Raw genomic sequence first — 15069 nt, 5'->3', positions numbered from 1 at the left:
TCAGCACCACATTTTTCCATGATAACACACAGGCACACACACTCATGCACACACACATAGACAGACTGTCTCAAAAGGTGAAAACAATAACAGAATGACTGAAACTGGGATTCAGTCATCCATGACTGCACAACAAATGTGGGCTAGGTGTGTAAAGGTGTCCAACAGATGTCTCCAAGATAAAATTTTGATGATGATGATGATGACACACACACACACACACTTACAAGGGTAAAACTAAACCAGCGGACACTGTCACGGCTGGCTCTAATTTAATAATGACTGCCAGGTACTCATGGGTTGGATTGTCAATATGCTGGTGGGTGTTACCTGGTGTAATGGTAACGGTTTTGTAAGAAATTAAGATGAGCACCAAAACTACAAAAATAACATCAAAATAGTTACAATAAGAATTGTCCTTTAAAAGTACGAGACTTTTAACAGCTGTGTTTTTCTGCAGAACCAACATCCATCCTGAGAATCTTGATGGTCGGTTGGGTGTTCTCCGGGAAGAGCGCATCTGGGAACTCTATTTTGAAAGCTGACATGTTTCAGGCTGGTGACAAAACAGAGAAAGCTTCAAAGCAAAGCGGCGAAGTAGCTGGAAGGGAGGTCGTCATCGTGGACACTCCTGGATGGTGGAAATTCTTCCCAGCACTGTTTACCCCTTTGCCCTTGAGGGATGAGATTGTAGAAGGGGTCTCTCTGTGCTCTCCATCACCAAATGTAATTTTGCTGGGAGTGCCAGTTGACACATCGTTCACCGATGACCAAAGAAGAGTCACAGAGGACAACATGAGGCTGCTCGGACAGAGAGTGTGGAGACATGTTATTGTGCTGTTTACATTCGGGGACGCTCTGGGGGACAAAACTATTGAGCAACATATTGAAAGTGAAGGAAAGCCTCTCCGATGGCTCATTGAGAAATGTGGGAATCGATATCACGTCTTTAACAATATGAGCACAGATGATGATCAGGCTACAGAGCTTCTGGAGAAGATGGAGGAGATGGTGGCAGGAAATTACTCCTTTTACCTCAGTGCCTACCCTGATGCAGATGATCCACAACATCAAGAAGACAGAAGTGACATATTAACCGAAATCAAAGATGAGAACACAACCAAGAAGATCACAGAACAACTTACCATCGAATGGGATCGCAAGAACTGGGAAAAACACCATTCTGAAGGAAGCATGAGAATACCACCAATGAGTAAGTTTCTACAGACATAAACGGAAAGATCATTTTAAACACCATAAATACAATAGAACAGAATCAACTGGATTGTCACTCTTGGATCATAAAAATCACACAAAGGTTTATATTTTACTGTGATTTGCTCATTATATTAATTGCACAAAGGATTCCTTATGAATCCTTTTGTATACCAGAAACTTCAAATCATCTGCTTTAAGTATGAAGCATGGCTATGCAGTGGGCTTGTCTTGTATAACTAAACTATGACTAGTACACACACTTTTGTGTCATCACAGAGGACGAACAAAGAATCTTAGGGGTAAACCCTGTTACTAATGTAGTAGCTGTTATAGGGTTTTAGTGTGGTGCAGGTGCTCATCAGGGGTGCTGGTAATTGGGCGGCTGCACATGTAGGTGAGGGTTATTGCAGAAAACAAACAGCAGTTATAAGGTTGATTATTCAGAGCCCTGGTGTTGTGCATGGTGACGCACTGGGAAACCTGAATTGAAGTAATGTTGGAAGTTAGATCTGTGTTTTTCTTGCTGTCACAATTCAAACTGTCTGGTCATCAGGTGTATTAAAGAGAAACTAGTTGAAATGTTTGACTGTTTCTGTTATGTATGATTTATGACATTTATGAGGTTCAGGTCAATGGAGTTGAAGAAGTGTTTTACATGGCATTTCCCTCTACCTTTGGTGGTTCTCAATTTTTTTCTGGCATGCCCTTCAAAAATGTCCAGGCCCCCACTACATAATTTTTCATCAATCATCAGCAATAATTGGTGACATAAGGCCCAATCCCAACACACCCCCTACCTCTACCAGTTAGTTCTTGCCTTGGGGTAGGGTGTCCTGACTCTAGTTGGGATAGAGGGGGAGGTTGAAGTGTTTCCCCCAAATTCCGCAAGATCCGTGTTTGGTCCATGTCGGATCCGCCACGGCAGCAGAGCTCATAGGTTTCACTCTAGTCTATGTGTGTACTTCCACTGGCTCCGCTCCGAATTCAGCACAGAGCAAACAGGAAGTCACACACCGAAACAACAACGTAACATCTGGTTCTTTTTCAGAATAAAACACTAAGTGTTGACCCCAGCACAAAAATCTAGAAAATGAGACAAATCCAAGCACTTCTTCTAATCCTTCGGTTGGGAACACCACGTTTGTTGTTGTGTTTACAACACATATATGTATAATTGCGATCGCGCGTGATTCTGTAATCACCGCGGGAACTCCTCGTCTGCCACACCAGCTGTCCAGCAGTGCTGCACCATGCTGCACTCAAAACAGAGCCGGTGGGTGTCGATGGACGAGGGAGCACAGAGCAAAATCACAGCCGAACCGTTCCTGGGTTAGGGCTACATGGCCCTCCAAATAGAGGCTTTTCAGAGGCACACTTCACACTATGGGTTATGGGAACTCTCTGTCGTTTCAGTGTATTACGGCCCTTTTCTTTGTAAGAAGCATGAAATAATCCACTTTGCTGATGTCTCAGCAGCGAACTAGCTAACTTTCTAACGTTACATTGTTATTGCTGATTTGTGCATGACAGTCCCCCATTTTCATGTATGTCAATGGGGTTAGACTTGGAAATGGGATTGGGCCGAACTATGGTAATAAAAAGGGATCCTAAATGAATTTTAGTAAATTAAGGTCAGTATGATGGCATCAGCAACCTCCTCTGTGTTTGTTTCTTTTAAATCACATCCATTCAACTTAATTTCAGCCACCATGTTTGAGAGACACTAGAATATAAAGACAACAAACATAACTGTAGAACTAACCTGATTACTGTATTTCCTCACCAGTAAGTGATGCTAAGCAGAGCTCTCACGGTTCAGAAAGAGAAGAAGAGCAACTGGAGCATGACGACGGCCAGTTCAAGAGCTTCTTTGGTCTTGAAGTAGACAGTGAAGATAATGCAGGATCTGGACCTCTGAACATATTGAGGGAACTGATTGAGAGAGAGTGGAGCAGAAGAGAGGTGGCCATGGAGCAGGCTTCCTGGAGACAGTTCTACAATCCTGCAGCAGGTGAATAAATCAAATACCTTTGTGCAAGTAACTTCTGTCTTGTTCAGTTTTGTATTTCTTTAACATTCTTATTCTTTTTTTTTTCTATCGTAGCCCCCTCTGAGCCAGATAGTCATCACCTGCTGAAATCAAGAGAAACTGTAAGACAGTGGCTGAAAACCCAACCTACATCTGGGTATGATTCAGCCCCTAACCTCAGCGATGACTCGAAGAAAGGCGGTATCTATTTTGGTCAAGTGAGCTCGCAACCAGGTGGAAGGCGGCGCCGAAGGAGGAGGAGGAAGAAATTGTTTAAAATGAAGTAATGAACTTGAGTGAAATGAACTCCACAGTCCCTCTCTACACTTTTATGAGTCTATCACTGCCATCCAATGCACACATCAGATTGTTAAATATAAAGTGCCTACTCTGATCTAAACTGAGATAAGCCTACAGACAGACTGTAGAGGGACACTCTCCTGGGGACCGATGCTCGCCGGCATACCAAAACATTAAAAGTACAGTTATATGCTTATTATATGAGGCTGAACAGAAGTGGATGATGCAAGCAGAGCAGATGTTTTGCACTTATGCAGTGGGTCACAAAGTCCAAAACTGTGAACCAAAAATGTTGATTATAATCAGTCTGAACTGAACTCTGAGGTAGCTTTTGTGTAGTGTGAACTTGTACAACACTGGTGATGGTTGATATTACCCTGAGGTGTCAGTTGTCCCTTCATGACCTCTGCTTTGCACATTGAGCCTTCTGTAGAGAGCAGCTTTTTAAATGCTGTGGCGACAACTGGGATTATAATCTAATCACTGCTACCAGGAAGAAATATTTTCATCATCAGATAATTTGAAGATGCAAGACAAGACAAGACATTTTGAGAACCATCATCATCAGTCTGTTACAGTGTTGTGTTATTGTTGCGACAATTAAAATATTAACGTGACTCACATCTCTAAGAAAGGTTTGTCCTTCACTTGAGATATGGTTCAGTTTGTGCTGTTCATTGTCGCATCGCGCTGGCTTTAAATCAGTCCTTAACAAAATATTCAAAGTATTGCAATATTTCTCTTCTTGCTTTTAATTGTTTTTCTTCAACTGTTTTGTTGTAATTGTTTTTCTTTGTTTTTTTATGGGATGAGCAAGTACTCGACTGAAACGAATAACCAGAACAGATATGTTCATTTTACGAGTACAAGTGAAAATGTAAAAATGTGACAATAGCTGTACATGTGATGAAGAAAAATCCTCATTGGGCACCGGACTGAAGTTTATTCAAGTTTATAAAAAACGTATCAAAAACATCGATCTGAAGCTCGTTTCTGAGTCTCCTCTATAAGTAGTTTTCTAATAAATGATAAATGTAGCAAATTCTGATCAGATCATATCAACTTTAGGCTTAAATGACCCACGTCTGGTTTGTCTCTCCCACTTGCCCATTTCCACGTATCAAGACGGGTTTAGTGTAGTTGGCTGAACAAATTGTGTACACGCTCATCGCTACTATTTATATCTAGCTCTTTATTATCTGTACTGTACTATAAGGTTACATGCTGAGGTGGTGGTGGCAGTGTATGACGTGATAAGGAGGTTGAGTACTGTGAAATGAGATCTGCTCCATTTTCCAAGAACTACACCTGAGGAAACTGGTGATTTTTAAGTATGTATGACAACTTGATGCCATGGAAATTATACTGCTTAGTGCAAATGTTAAGAATCAGAATGGTACTGTTAGCCATCTATGCAAGCATTTAAAGAATATCTTTTCATTTTGCCTAATAAAAATAAAAAAAACGTAGCCAAAGTGAGGTGATAATGAGGTGATGTTGTCACACACTGCTTGTTCCTGGTGGAATGCAGCTGATCAATGGGGGGCGGTTTGAGAGTGTATATATTAATAACCAATCAAAAAAGGTGCTGAAAGTATTCTTTCACGTATACTAGTAAAGACAAGTTCTGAAGAGCTCTCAGTTGTGAATGCTGGCTGTTGAAAAGCCGACGCTAAACGTGTTTTGCTGACTGTAAAAACTTGATTAAATACCAATAATGTGTAAATGTTGTTGGTTTGGTTTGTTGGTAAGCTGACGCTAAACCGAAGTGCTGTCTTTAGTTGATGTGAAGTTGCATCTTAAGGTTAGAGTCATAACAGTGACGTGACAATGAAGGATTCACAATATGTTTAATGGGGGGAAAACTGCAATGCTGACTCGGATTTGTGCAGAGAAGCAGCTGACAGAGTTTGAAGGAAAAATTGAATCAATCTCATAATGTATGGAGTTAAAAAAATAATATATATAATAGTTGAATGTAGTATTAATAGTTGCAAAATATACTCTACGCTTGTGTGTCTCTGTGTTTAGCTAGCTTGTAGCACACACACATGTTCGGCTGTGTTTGTGTTGGAAATAGATAAATCATGCAAAATATACTGTGTGTGTTTGATATCAAAAATCAGAAGTATATACGCAATGCCAAAATTTGCTGCCATGTAATGTCATTGTTACATAATAAAGTTCAACCTTGAAATGTTATTATAGAAAATAAAGCTTGATCAAAACTTCAGGTGCTGCGTTTTTTTTCTTCCCAATTTTCTTTTCATTCTAAAGCTGAAGCTACAGTTGGCAGAATATGTTGTACGACCAGTGTGAATAAAGCAGAATACAGAGACACATTCAACAGATGAAACATTTAAGATTTTCTTTCTGTTACAACTAAGTTTACCCTCACACTTGTTTGGATTGGTTTACTTGAACTCAGGTGTGTTTGCTGGTTTAGTTTGATTCACTCGGTGTGAGAAAGCTGTAAACTGAACTCAGACTGCCTGAAGAGGATCATCTCAGAGTATTTTCAAGCTTGTGTTGTTTGTTACTGATGAATGAGCTTCTGGTTCATTTTCGACTTTGTGCAATTTGTCTGGGCAGCTACTGTAGTGAACCCTTTAGAGGAAGTAGTGAACCCTTTAGAGGAAGTAGTTTTGGTCCAATCAGTTCTATTGTAGTCTGGGGAGGCAACCGCCATTCCGACATTAGGCCCTAATTGTCCGAATGGCAACACTCAAACCTTTAATGAAACGTCCCATCATTCCGACATTTTTTGCCTCCTAAGATCGGAATGGTGGTATTTATTTTTTTTTTAAATGTCTTGCCATTCCGACACATCTTTTAAAAGGGTTAGGGTTAGGGGTTGCGGATTACGTTGAAACCTTGTCGGAATGCCGGGACGTTCGCATGTCGGAATGGTGACATGTCGGAATGGCGGTATGTCGGAATTTTGGGATGTCGGAATACCAGCATGTAACCTGTAGTCTGAAAGCAAAACAGACCAATCACAGGATTTCATTAAAGCGTAAACATGATTTTGGCAGGTGGCCATGAACTGTCAAGGAACAATGACTGATCAATGAGCGTACAGCATGTTTAATGTAGGTATAGTTCTACTTTCTGTAGTTCAGTTCATTTGGTCCAGACCAAGGAAAAAAATGTGTTGGTGCCTTTTTCGTTCTCATCTGGCTTGTGTTCACATTAGTTTTGTACAAACAAACCAACAGCCGTAAGCATACAGATTTCTAACAGTTTTTAAGGACAAACATAGCTTTTAACTGATGTTAGGATCTGCAGAGCTTTGTCTATTTCCCCTTGTTTCTCCTGTGTTTTCTGCCCTCCCTTGTTGTATGTTTGTCTCCCTGTGTCTGTCAGTGTTTGTCTCAGGCTGGGCGTGGCTGACCTACATTCAGCTCATCAGCCAGACTCCTCTCACCTACTGCTTCACACACCTGCAGTCCATCTACACTGATCACCAGTTACCTGTCTTAAGCCAGTCTTTCCCCTCCAGTCTTCGCCAGTTCGTTGTTAAACCATCCGTGGTAACACCAAGGCCTCACTCTGTGTATGTTTTTTCTTTTCGCCTAAAACCAGCCTCTACTCTTCAGCAGGTTCAACTTCACTCTGACCTACCGCCCTGGATCCCGGAATGTAAATCCCGATGCCCTGTCCAATCAGTTCTCCTCAGAGGAACCAAACTCTGCCTTGGACACCATCTTCCGCCAGAATGAGTCATCAAAATGCTTACCTGGGAGATCAAGGAGACGGTTAGAGAGGCAGCGTGTTCTGTTTGTGCTAGAGGCAAGGCATCCCAACGTCCTCCAGCTAGCTTACTCCGTCCATTACTTGTACCTGGAGGAACCTGGACCCACATAGCTTTGGATTTCGTTACCAGTCTTCCGTCGACAGATTCTCTAAGGCAGCCCATTTTGTTACACTTACGAAACTACCATCTGCTTTTGAAACCACTAAGCTCTTAATTAATCATGTCATCAGGATTCATGGAATTGCCCCTGACAGTCTCCAACCGCGGCCCACAGTTCATTTCCCAAGTTTGGCATGCTTTCTGCAAGGCCTTGGGTGCCTCAAGTCATCAGGTTTCCACCCCAGACCAACAGCCACACTGAGAGGACCAACCAGGACTTGGAGACTACCCTACGCTGTGTGGCAGCTGCAAACCCAAACAGCTGGAGCTCTCATCTGCCTTGGGTTGCGTATTCATACAATTCATTAACCTGTTCAGTCACAGGTTTGTCCCCCCTTGAAGCCTCCTTGGACTATCAGCCCCCACTTTTTCCCGAGCAGGAGGTTGAGCTGGCAGGACCTTCGGTCCAACCCCACGTTCAAAGGTGCAGAAGGATCTGGAGAAAGACCCAGGCAGCATTGCTTCGGACTAGAGATAAAAACCAACGATCCGCCAATCAACACAGAGATCCTGTCCCGCAATGCAAACCAGGTCAGCCAGTTTGGTTATCCTCCAAAAATATCTCACTGCGCACTGAGTCCAAGAAGTTCTTGCCTCGCTACATTGGGTCAGGGTTAGGGTTGTCATTGAAAAAGTCATAAACCCCTCTCCTGTCAGACAAAAATTCCAGCCCAACTCAGCTCAAGCCTGTTCATTCCAGTGCTCTGTCCCCCTTCTTGTTGTATGTTTGTCTCCCTGTCTTTCAATGTTTGTCTCAGGCTGGGCGTGGCTGACCTACATTCTGCTCATCAGCCAGACTCCTCTCACCTGCTGACCACCCAAGTAAAACATATGTGTGGGAAACACTGACATCCAACAGTTGAAATAATCATAGTAAGCTGTTTTTTTCACCACAACATTTTCACATTTGCATTTGTTTTGTTTGTCTGCTCATTAATTTAGATTTTTACTTCATCATCTGTCTGTATATCTCTAATCAGTAAATGAACACTGTACATTGTTGCTTGTTTTTAGTTTCACTCCCTCTGTTCAGATAGAAATAACAAAGAAAGGAAATGCTGGAAATCAAATACGTTGTGGGCATTAACCCTATTAAACATAGTTTTATGTTAAATTTGTGACATGTGAGTAGTTCACTGCGGTACACCACATGCCTCACATGTTGCTGACTGTACAGTTGGAGGAAGCCAGTACCAGGTTCCTCAAAACAAGTACATTTGGCGATCACACAGCCAACAACAAGACACAGGAGGAGATCAAACCCATTCGAAGCCTTTAATGTTGACTACACTCTTCAGGAACCATGGAGAAAGCTACACCTGTCAAAGGTGAGTCCAAAAAGTAACTCTCATATTGTGAATGAATGTGTTTTCTGTCTTCAAGCTTTTTTTTCTATCTTTGTCTCATTTTCTTTTTCCGTCAGAGCTGAACGTTTTACTTGTGGGATCAAACAGCTCCCGGAAATATCTGGTTGGAAACATCATCCTGGGAAAACAGGCATTTCAAGTAGATGTAACAGCAAGTTGTGAGAAGGGAGAAGGAGAAGTGTGCGGGCGAAGAGTCACATTGGTCAAAGCTCCCGGGTGGCTGCGAGGATACGACCTCTGTAATACACCTGAACTGTTCAAGACAGAAGCGATTCTCAGCGTCACACCTGGACTGCACGGTTTCATCCTGGTGATTAATGCTGAAATACTGTTCAAAGACGAGTATGAGAAGACAACAAAGAAGCACTTGCAACACTTTTTTGGTGACAAGGTGTGGGATCACACAATAGTGGTCTTCACCCACAGAGGTCAGATAGACCATGAAACTATTGAGGATAACATCAAGAGGGAAGGGGCTCCGCTTCAGTCGCTTCTGGAGGCCTGTGGTAACAGATACCACCTCCTCTGTGACGATGGCACAGACAACAGCGAGAAAGTCAAAGAGCTGTTTGAGAAGATTGATGACATGGTGGCTAAAAACAGTTGCTATGAAACTGACAGCACACTGATAGAAAATGCTGAGTCGAAGAGGAAGGAAGTGGACAGAAAAGCTGAGGAGCTGCGTCTGCAATCACAACAACAAAGGGGAAATCTCAGAAATCTCATGACAGGTCAGTTGACTTTGTTTGGTCATTTAAGGAACTGTGATTTCTGTGGTTTGATCATGATTCCTACTGCCGTCTGGAACATTTCAAATAAGACTCAAAGGAATAGCAATGAACACCAGCTGTCAGATGATCAGACTGGTTTTAATAATCCCCAGGTTAGCCCACATTTGTTTTAAGGTGCTGATCACTGTACCTCAGATCCAGTCACACAGTTTTGTGACTGCATCTTGCACAGTTGTGATGCAATCACATTAATAACCTGCCAAAGTACAGAAAATCACCTCAGTGGTAGTTTCCACTACAGAGAGGCGAAATCAAGCCCCTTCTGGTTGTCCCCCATTGGGACCTTATGTAGGAAAAGCTATTGTACAGTAGTCAGTGAAGAGAAACAAATCATTTTTGGATCCCGTTTGAATTGTGCCATGACAACAGATATGTTTGTCAATTTTAAATGTAATTTTGCAAGTCAAGAAAGTCAGAGTTTGTAGTAAAGACAGTAAAATTCGATTTAGGTTTGTGTGAAACAGCTCAGTATACCTCAACAACACTTTTGCGGCTGGCTATAATAATGACTGCCGGGTACTCACGGGTTGGAGCGTCAATATGCTGATGGGTGTTACCTGGTGTAATGGTAACGGTTTTGTAAGAAATTAAGATTAGCACCAAAACTACAAAAACAACATCCAAATAGTTACAATAAGAATTGTCCTTTTAAAAGTACCAGACTTTTAACAGCTGTGTTTTTCTGCAGAACCAACACTCAACCTGAGAATCTTGATGGTCGGTTGGGTGTTCTCCGGAAAGAGTGCGTCTGGGAACAATATTTTGAAAGCTGACATGTTTCAGGCTGGTGACAAAACCGAGGAAACTTCAAAGCGAAGCGAGCAGGTGGGTGGAAGGGAGGTCGTGATCGTGGACACTCCTGGATGGTGGAAATTCTTCCCAGCAACGTTTACCTCTTTGCCTTTGAGGGCTGAGATTTTAAAAGGGGTCTCTCTGTGCTCTCCATCACCAAATGTCATTTTGCTGGTCGTGCCGGTTGACACATCGTTTACCGATGACCAAAGAAGAGTCATAGTGGACAACATGAGGCTGCTCGGAAAGAGAGTGTGGAGACATGTTATCGTGCTGTTTACATTCGGGGACGCTCTGGGGGACAAAACTATTGAGCAACACATTGAAAGTGAAGGAAAGCCTCTCCGATGGCTCATTGAGAAGTGTGGTAATCGATATCATGTCCTTAACAATATGAGCACAGATGATGATCAGGTTACAGAGCTGCTGGAGAAGATGGAGGAGATGGTGGCCGGAAACAGCTCTTTTTACCTCAGGACCTACCCTGATGCAGATGCAGAAATCAAGGATAAGGAAACAACAAAGAAGATCACAGAACAACTTACCATGAAATGGGATCGCAAGAACTGGGAAAAACACCATTCTGAAGGAAGCATTAGCTTACCACCATTGAGTAAGTATCCACAGACATGAACAGAAAGATCGTTTTAAACTCACCATAAATACAATAAAACAAATAATTAGGGCCGGGACTCGATTAAAAAAATTAATCTAATTAATTAGAGGCTTTGTAATTAATTAATCGAAATCAATCGCATATAAATATTTGACCTGAGAACAGTGAGAAGCAATTTTTTTCATATAGGTTTTAGTATACCATTGAATAATGACTGAATAAAAAAAAAAAGAAAGGAAAAAAAAAAGTTCCTTTGTAATATTTACATTTTTGGGGATACTGAATTTTAGGTCTTCATTGAATGTTAGCCATAATTATTACTATTAAAATAAACTGAATAAATAAAGACATGGGATGTTTCATTCGGTGTGTAATGGACATATATATAATGTATTAGTTTCACTTTTTGAATTGAATTAGTGACATAGGCCTTAATAAACTCTCCCATGACATTCTAATGCACCTGTACATCAGAAACAATAGGAGTGATAGGTGCAGTAGGATATGCAATAATTAACTACTGCATACATCTTGACAGCTCTACTTTACACTGTTGATTTGTATAATCCCTAGGGCCGGGACTTTAACGCGTTAATTAAGATTAATTAATTACACAAAAATTAACGCGTTAAAAAAATTAACGCATTTTAATCGCACTTATATTTGCACCGCGGAACGTTTCTCACTGGCTGAGTTTCAGGCGTACCGATTATACTGGAGCACAATTATTTAACGAGTTAAAAAGCCGCCGACACTTGGGGTGCGTCTCAGCTCGGGTCAGTAAAATTAACAGGCTGACAGTGACAATCACGTGAAACTGAGGCGAACTCATTCATGGTGCCTCTGATTATACTGATAATAGCCTTCCTATTAGCTTCCAATGTAGACGCGCGACATGCGCGCTCACAACCCAAAGCGGCGCGTAGCCACGTGCATTCGGTGCGACGGCGTCGCCGTTTTTCCCCCCGTGCATGTCCGTGGAGCTGTGCGCCGCAGCACGGTTCCCTACGTTGCTGTGTCAGGCAGGTGTTTCCCACGGAGCTCTGCCCCGTTTCAAAGGTGAAGGAAGCCCTAAAGCTTAGTTTATGCTTCTGCGTCGCGGCGACGGCGTAGCTACGTCGTCGACCCTACGCCGTCATTGAGCATTCGAAGTTCTGCGTCGAGGGAACGTGTTGGTCTGCAATTCACCGCCAAGCCGCGAGGGGGGGTGGGGGGGGATTGGTTTCGGGGGGTTCTTGCTCTCTTGCACTGCAGTTGCGGTCAGAGCGGATATGCTGTGTAGCATTCTGGTCACAGTGTGGGGCTTACAAGCTACATGCTGCACAACACCAATACTCCTCCTACCCTGCTGGGATCTCACAAAGCATGGAGTTCACAAGCAATAGGAGACAAGCATGCAGGCATTATGATATGTTTTAAGTATGCAGAATGGCTATAGGCTTGTTTTGTCTAGTATAACTTAACTATTCATTTCTCTGATAGTTTGTCTTCACAAATCTTACAGGTAAACCATGAGACTGATGTAGCTGTTATAGAGGTTTAGTGCGGTGCAGGTGCTCATCAGGGGCACTGGTAATTGAGAACTGAGTTTCATTTTTCACATCAAATATTAAAAAATCCACAAAGAGGATAAAATTGGTGAACTGTGAGAGCCAGCCAGTCGATACATGTAGCAAACATCTAATTATGGGTTAGTTGATGATGTTACTGAGTAAACGACATGTGTGCCGATTGTGCCTGTAGATTGAAGCGAATCAAAACTGTAAAAATAAGGCCCTACTATAAAATACCTGTTTTTAGAATGGGGTTTGGTTTAACAGTCAAACCACTCAGCAAACCACCATTAGAAATTGGCTGTTTGTGTGATTTGGCGCCCCCCATTGAGTGAAACACCACTTGTAAATAGAAATCCATCTGCTATCTACAAACAAAGCTCATCATGTCATAACAATGTTATGAGTTGAAAAATTGTATGTTGAAGTAAACATGGATGTAACACTGTGATTTTACCCTCTCACTGCAGTTACACAGTGCAAAAGCAAGTGATAGAGACAGAGACACCATTCACCCTGTTACAAGACACTGTACCATCAAAATCATTTTGAAGCCGTTATTTCAAGTAAAAAGTTGCATTTTGTTGTTTTAAATGAGTTTTATCCCTTGTAAAACTAACCTAATTACTGTATTTCCTAACCAGTGAGTGATGCTATGGGTTCAGTAGGAGAAGAAGAACAAATTGAGCATGAAGACGACCAGTTCAAGAGCTTCTTTGGCCCTGAAGTAGAGAGTGAAGATGATGCAGGATCTGGACCTCCGAACCTCTTGAGGAGACTGCTTGAGACAGAGTGGCGCAGAAGAGAGGTGTGCATGGAGTACGCTTCCTGGAAACAGTTCTACAATCCTGCAGCAGGTGAATAAATCAATGACCTTTGTGCAAGTAGCTTCTGTCTTGTTCAGTTTTATATTGCTTTAACATTCTTATTCTTTTTTTATTCCTATCATAGCCCCCTCTGAGCCAGATAGTGATCAGCTGCTGACAGCAAGTGCAAAAGTAAGCGGGTGGCTGAAAACCCAACCAACTTCTTCTGGGTATGGTACAGCCTCTAACTTCAGCGACCGGTTGAAGGAAGACGATGACAATTTTGGTCTAGGTAGCTCGCCACCAGGTGGAGAGGAAATCGTTAAAATGAAGTGAAATTAATCCCTCTGAGTCCCTCTACACTTTTATGAGTTTATCACTACCATCCAATGCACACATCACATTGTTAAATATAAAGTGCTTACTCTGATCTAAACTGAGATAAGCCTACAGACAGACTGTAGAGGGACACTCTTCTGGGGACCTACGCTCAGACATCATAACATTAAACATACAGGTATGCTTGTTATATGAGGATGAACAGGAGTGGACGATGCAAGCAAAGCAGATGTTTTGCACTTTTGCAGTTGGTCACAAAGTAAGGTTACATGCTGAGGTGGTGGTGGTAGTGTATGACGTGTTGAGTACTGGGGAATGAGATCTCCATTTTCCAAGAACTACACCTGCAGGAAATGGTGATTTTTAGTATGTATGATGACTTAATACCAAGGAAATTGTACTGCTTAGTGCAAATGTAACAAATCAGAAATGTATTGTTTGAATATCTTTTTACATTTAATAGAGAAATAATAATAAAAGCAGAGCCAAAGTGAGATGATAATGAGGTGATGTTGTCACACACTGCTTGTTCCTGGTGGAATGCAGCTGATCAATGGGGGGCGGTTTGAGAGTGTATATATTAATAACGAATCTAAAAAGGTGCTGAAAGTATTCTTTCAAGTATACTAGTAAAGACAAGTTCTGAAGAGCTTTCAGTTGTGAATGCTGGCTGTTGAAAAGCTAAACGTGCTTTGCTGACTGTAAAAACTTGATTAAATACCAATAATGTGTGAGTGTTGTTGGTTTGGTTTGTTGGTAAGCTGACGCTAAACTGTACTGCTGTCTTTAATTGATATGAAGTTGCATCTGAAGAAGGTTAAGAGTCATAACAGTGAGGTGACAATAAAGGATTCACAATATGTTTCAAGCATGCTAGCATGTTCGCCGTGTTTGTGTTGGAAATAGATAAATCATGCAAAATATACTGTGTGTTTGATATCAAAAATCAGAAGTATATACGCAATGCCAAAATTTGCTGCCATGTAATGTCATTGTTACATAATAAAGTTCAACCTTGAAATGTTATTATAGAAAATAAAGCTTGATCAAAACTTCAGGTGCTGCGTTTTTTTTCTTCCCAATTTTCTTTTCATTCTAAAGCTGAAGCTACAGTTGGCAGAATATGTTGTACGACCAGTGTGAATAAAGCAGAATACAGAGACACATTCAACAGATGAAACATTTAAGATTTTCTTTCTGTTACAACTAAGTTTACTCTCACACCTGTTTGGATTGGTTTACTTGAACTCAGGTGTGTTTGCTGGTTTAGTTTGATTCACTCGGTGTGAGAAAGCTGTAAACTGAACTCTGAGACTGCCTGAAGAGGATCATCTCAGAGTAT

General features: G+C 41.7%; 1 protein-coding gene across 1 annotated transcript in view; it reads left to right on the top strand.

Moving 5' to 3' along the window:
• The window catches only part of LOC311250188 (uncharacterized protein), a 31761-nt gene extending 16977 nt beyond the window's left edge, over positions 1-14784 (top strand). The window contains exons 10-20 of the mRNA XM_084341764.1: positions 461-1213; positions 3005-3229; positions 3323-3530; positions 7150-7305; positions 7844-7994; positions 8596-8674; positions 8762-8791; positions 8887-9561; positions 10310-11026; positions 13227-13439; positions 13534-14784. Of these exons, the coding sequence (XP_084197890.1) occupies positions 461-1213; positions 3005-3229; positions 3323-3530; positions 7150-7305; positions 7844-7994; positions 8596-8674; positions 8762-8791; positions 8887-9561; positions 10310-11026; positions 13227-13439; positions 13534-13724 (3398 nt within the window). The 3' untranslated portion in view covers positions 13725-14784. The remainder of the gene's footprint in view (positions 1-460; positions 1214-3004; positions 3230-3322; positions 3531-7149; positions 7306-7843; positions 7995-8595; positions 8675-8761; positions 8792-8886; positions 9562-10309; positions 11027-13226; positions 13440-13533) is intronic.
• The last annotated feature ends 285 nt before the right edge of the window (positions 14785-15069 follow it).

Source organism: Pagrus pagrus (assembly GCF_965226575.1).
Source record: "Pagrus pagrus genome assembly, chromosome: 21".
Taxonomy (NCBI): Eukaryota; Metazoa; Chordata; class Actinopteri; order Spariformes; family Sparidae; genus Pagrus; species Pagrus pagrus.
This window is presented reverse-complemented; position numbering and strand designations above follow the sequence as displayed.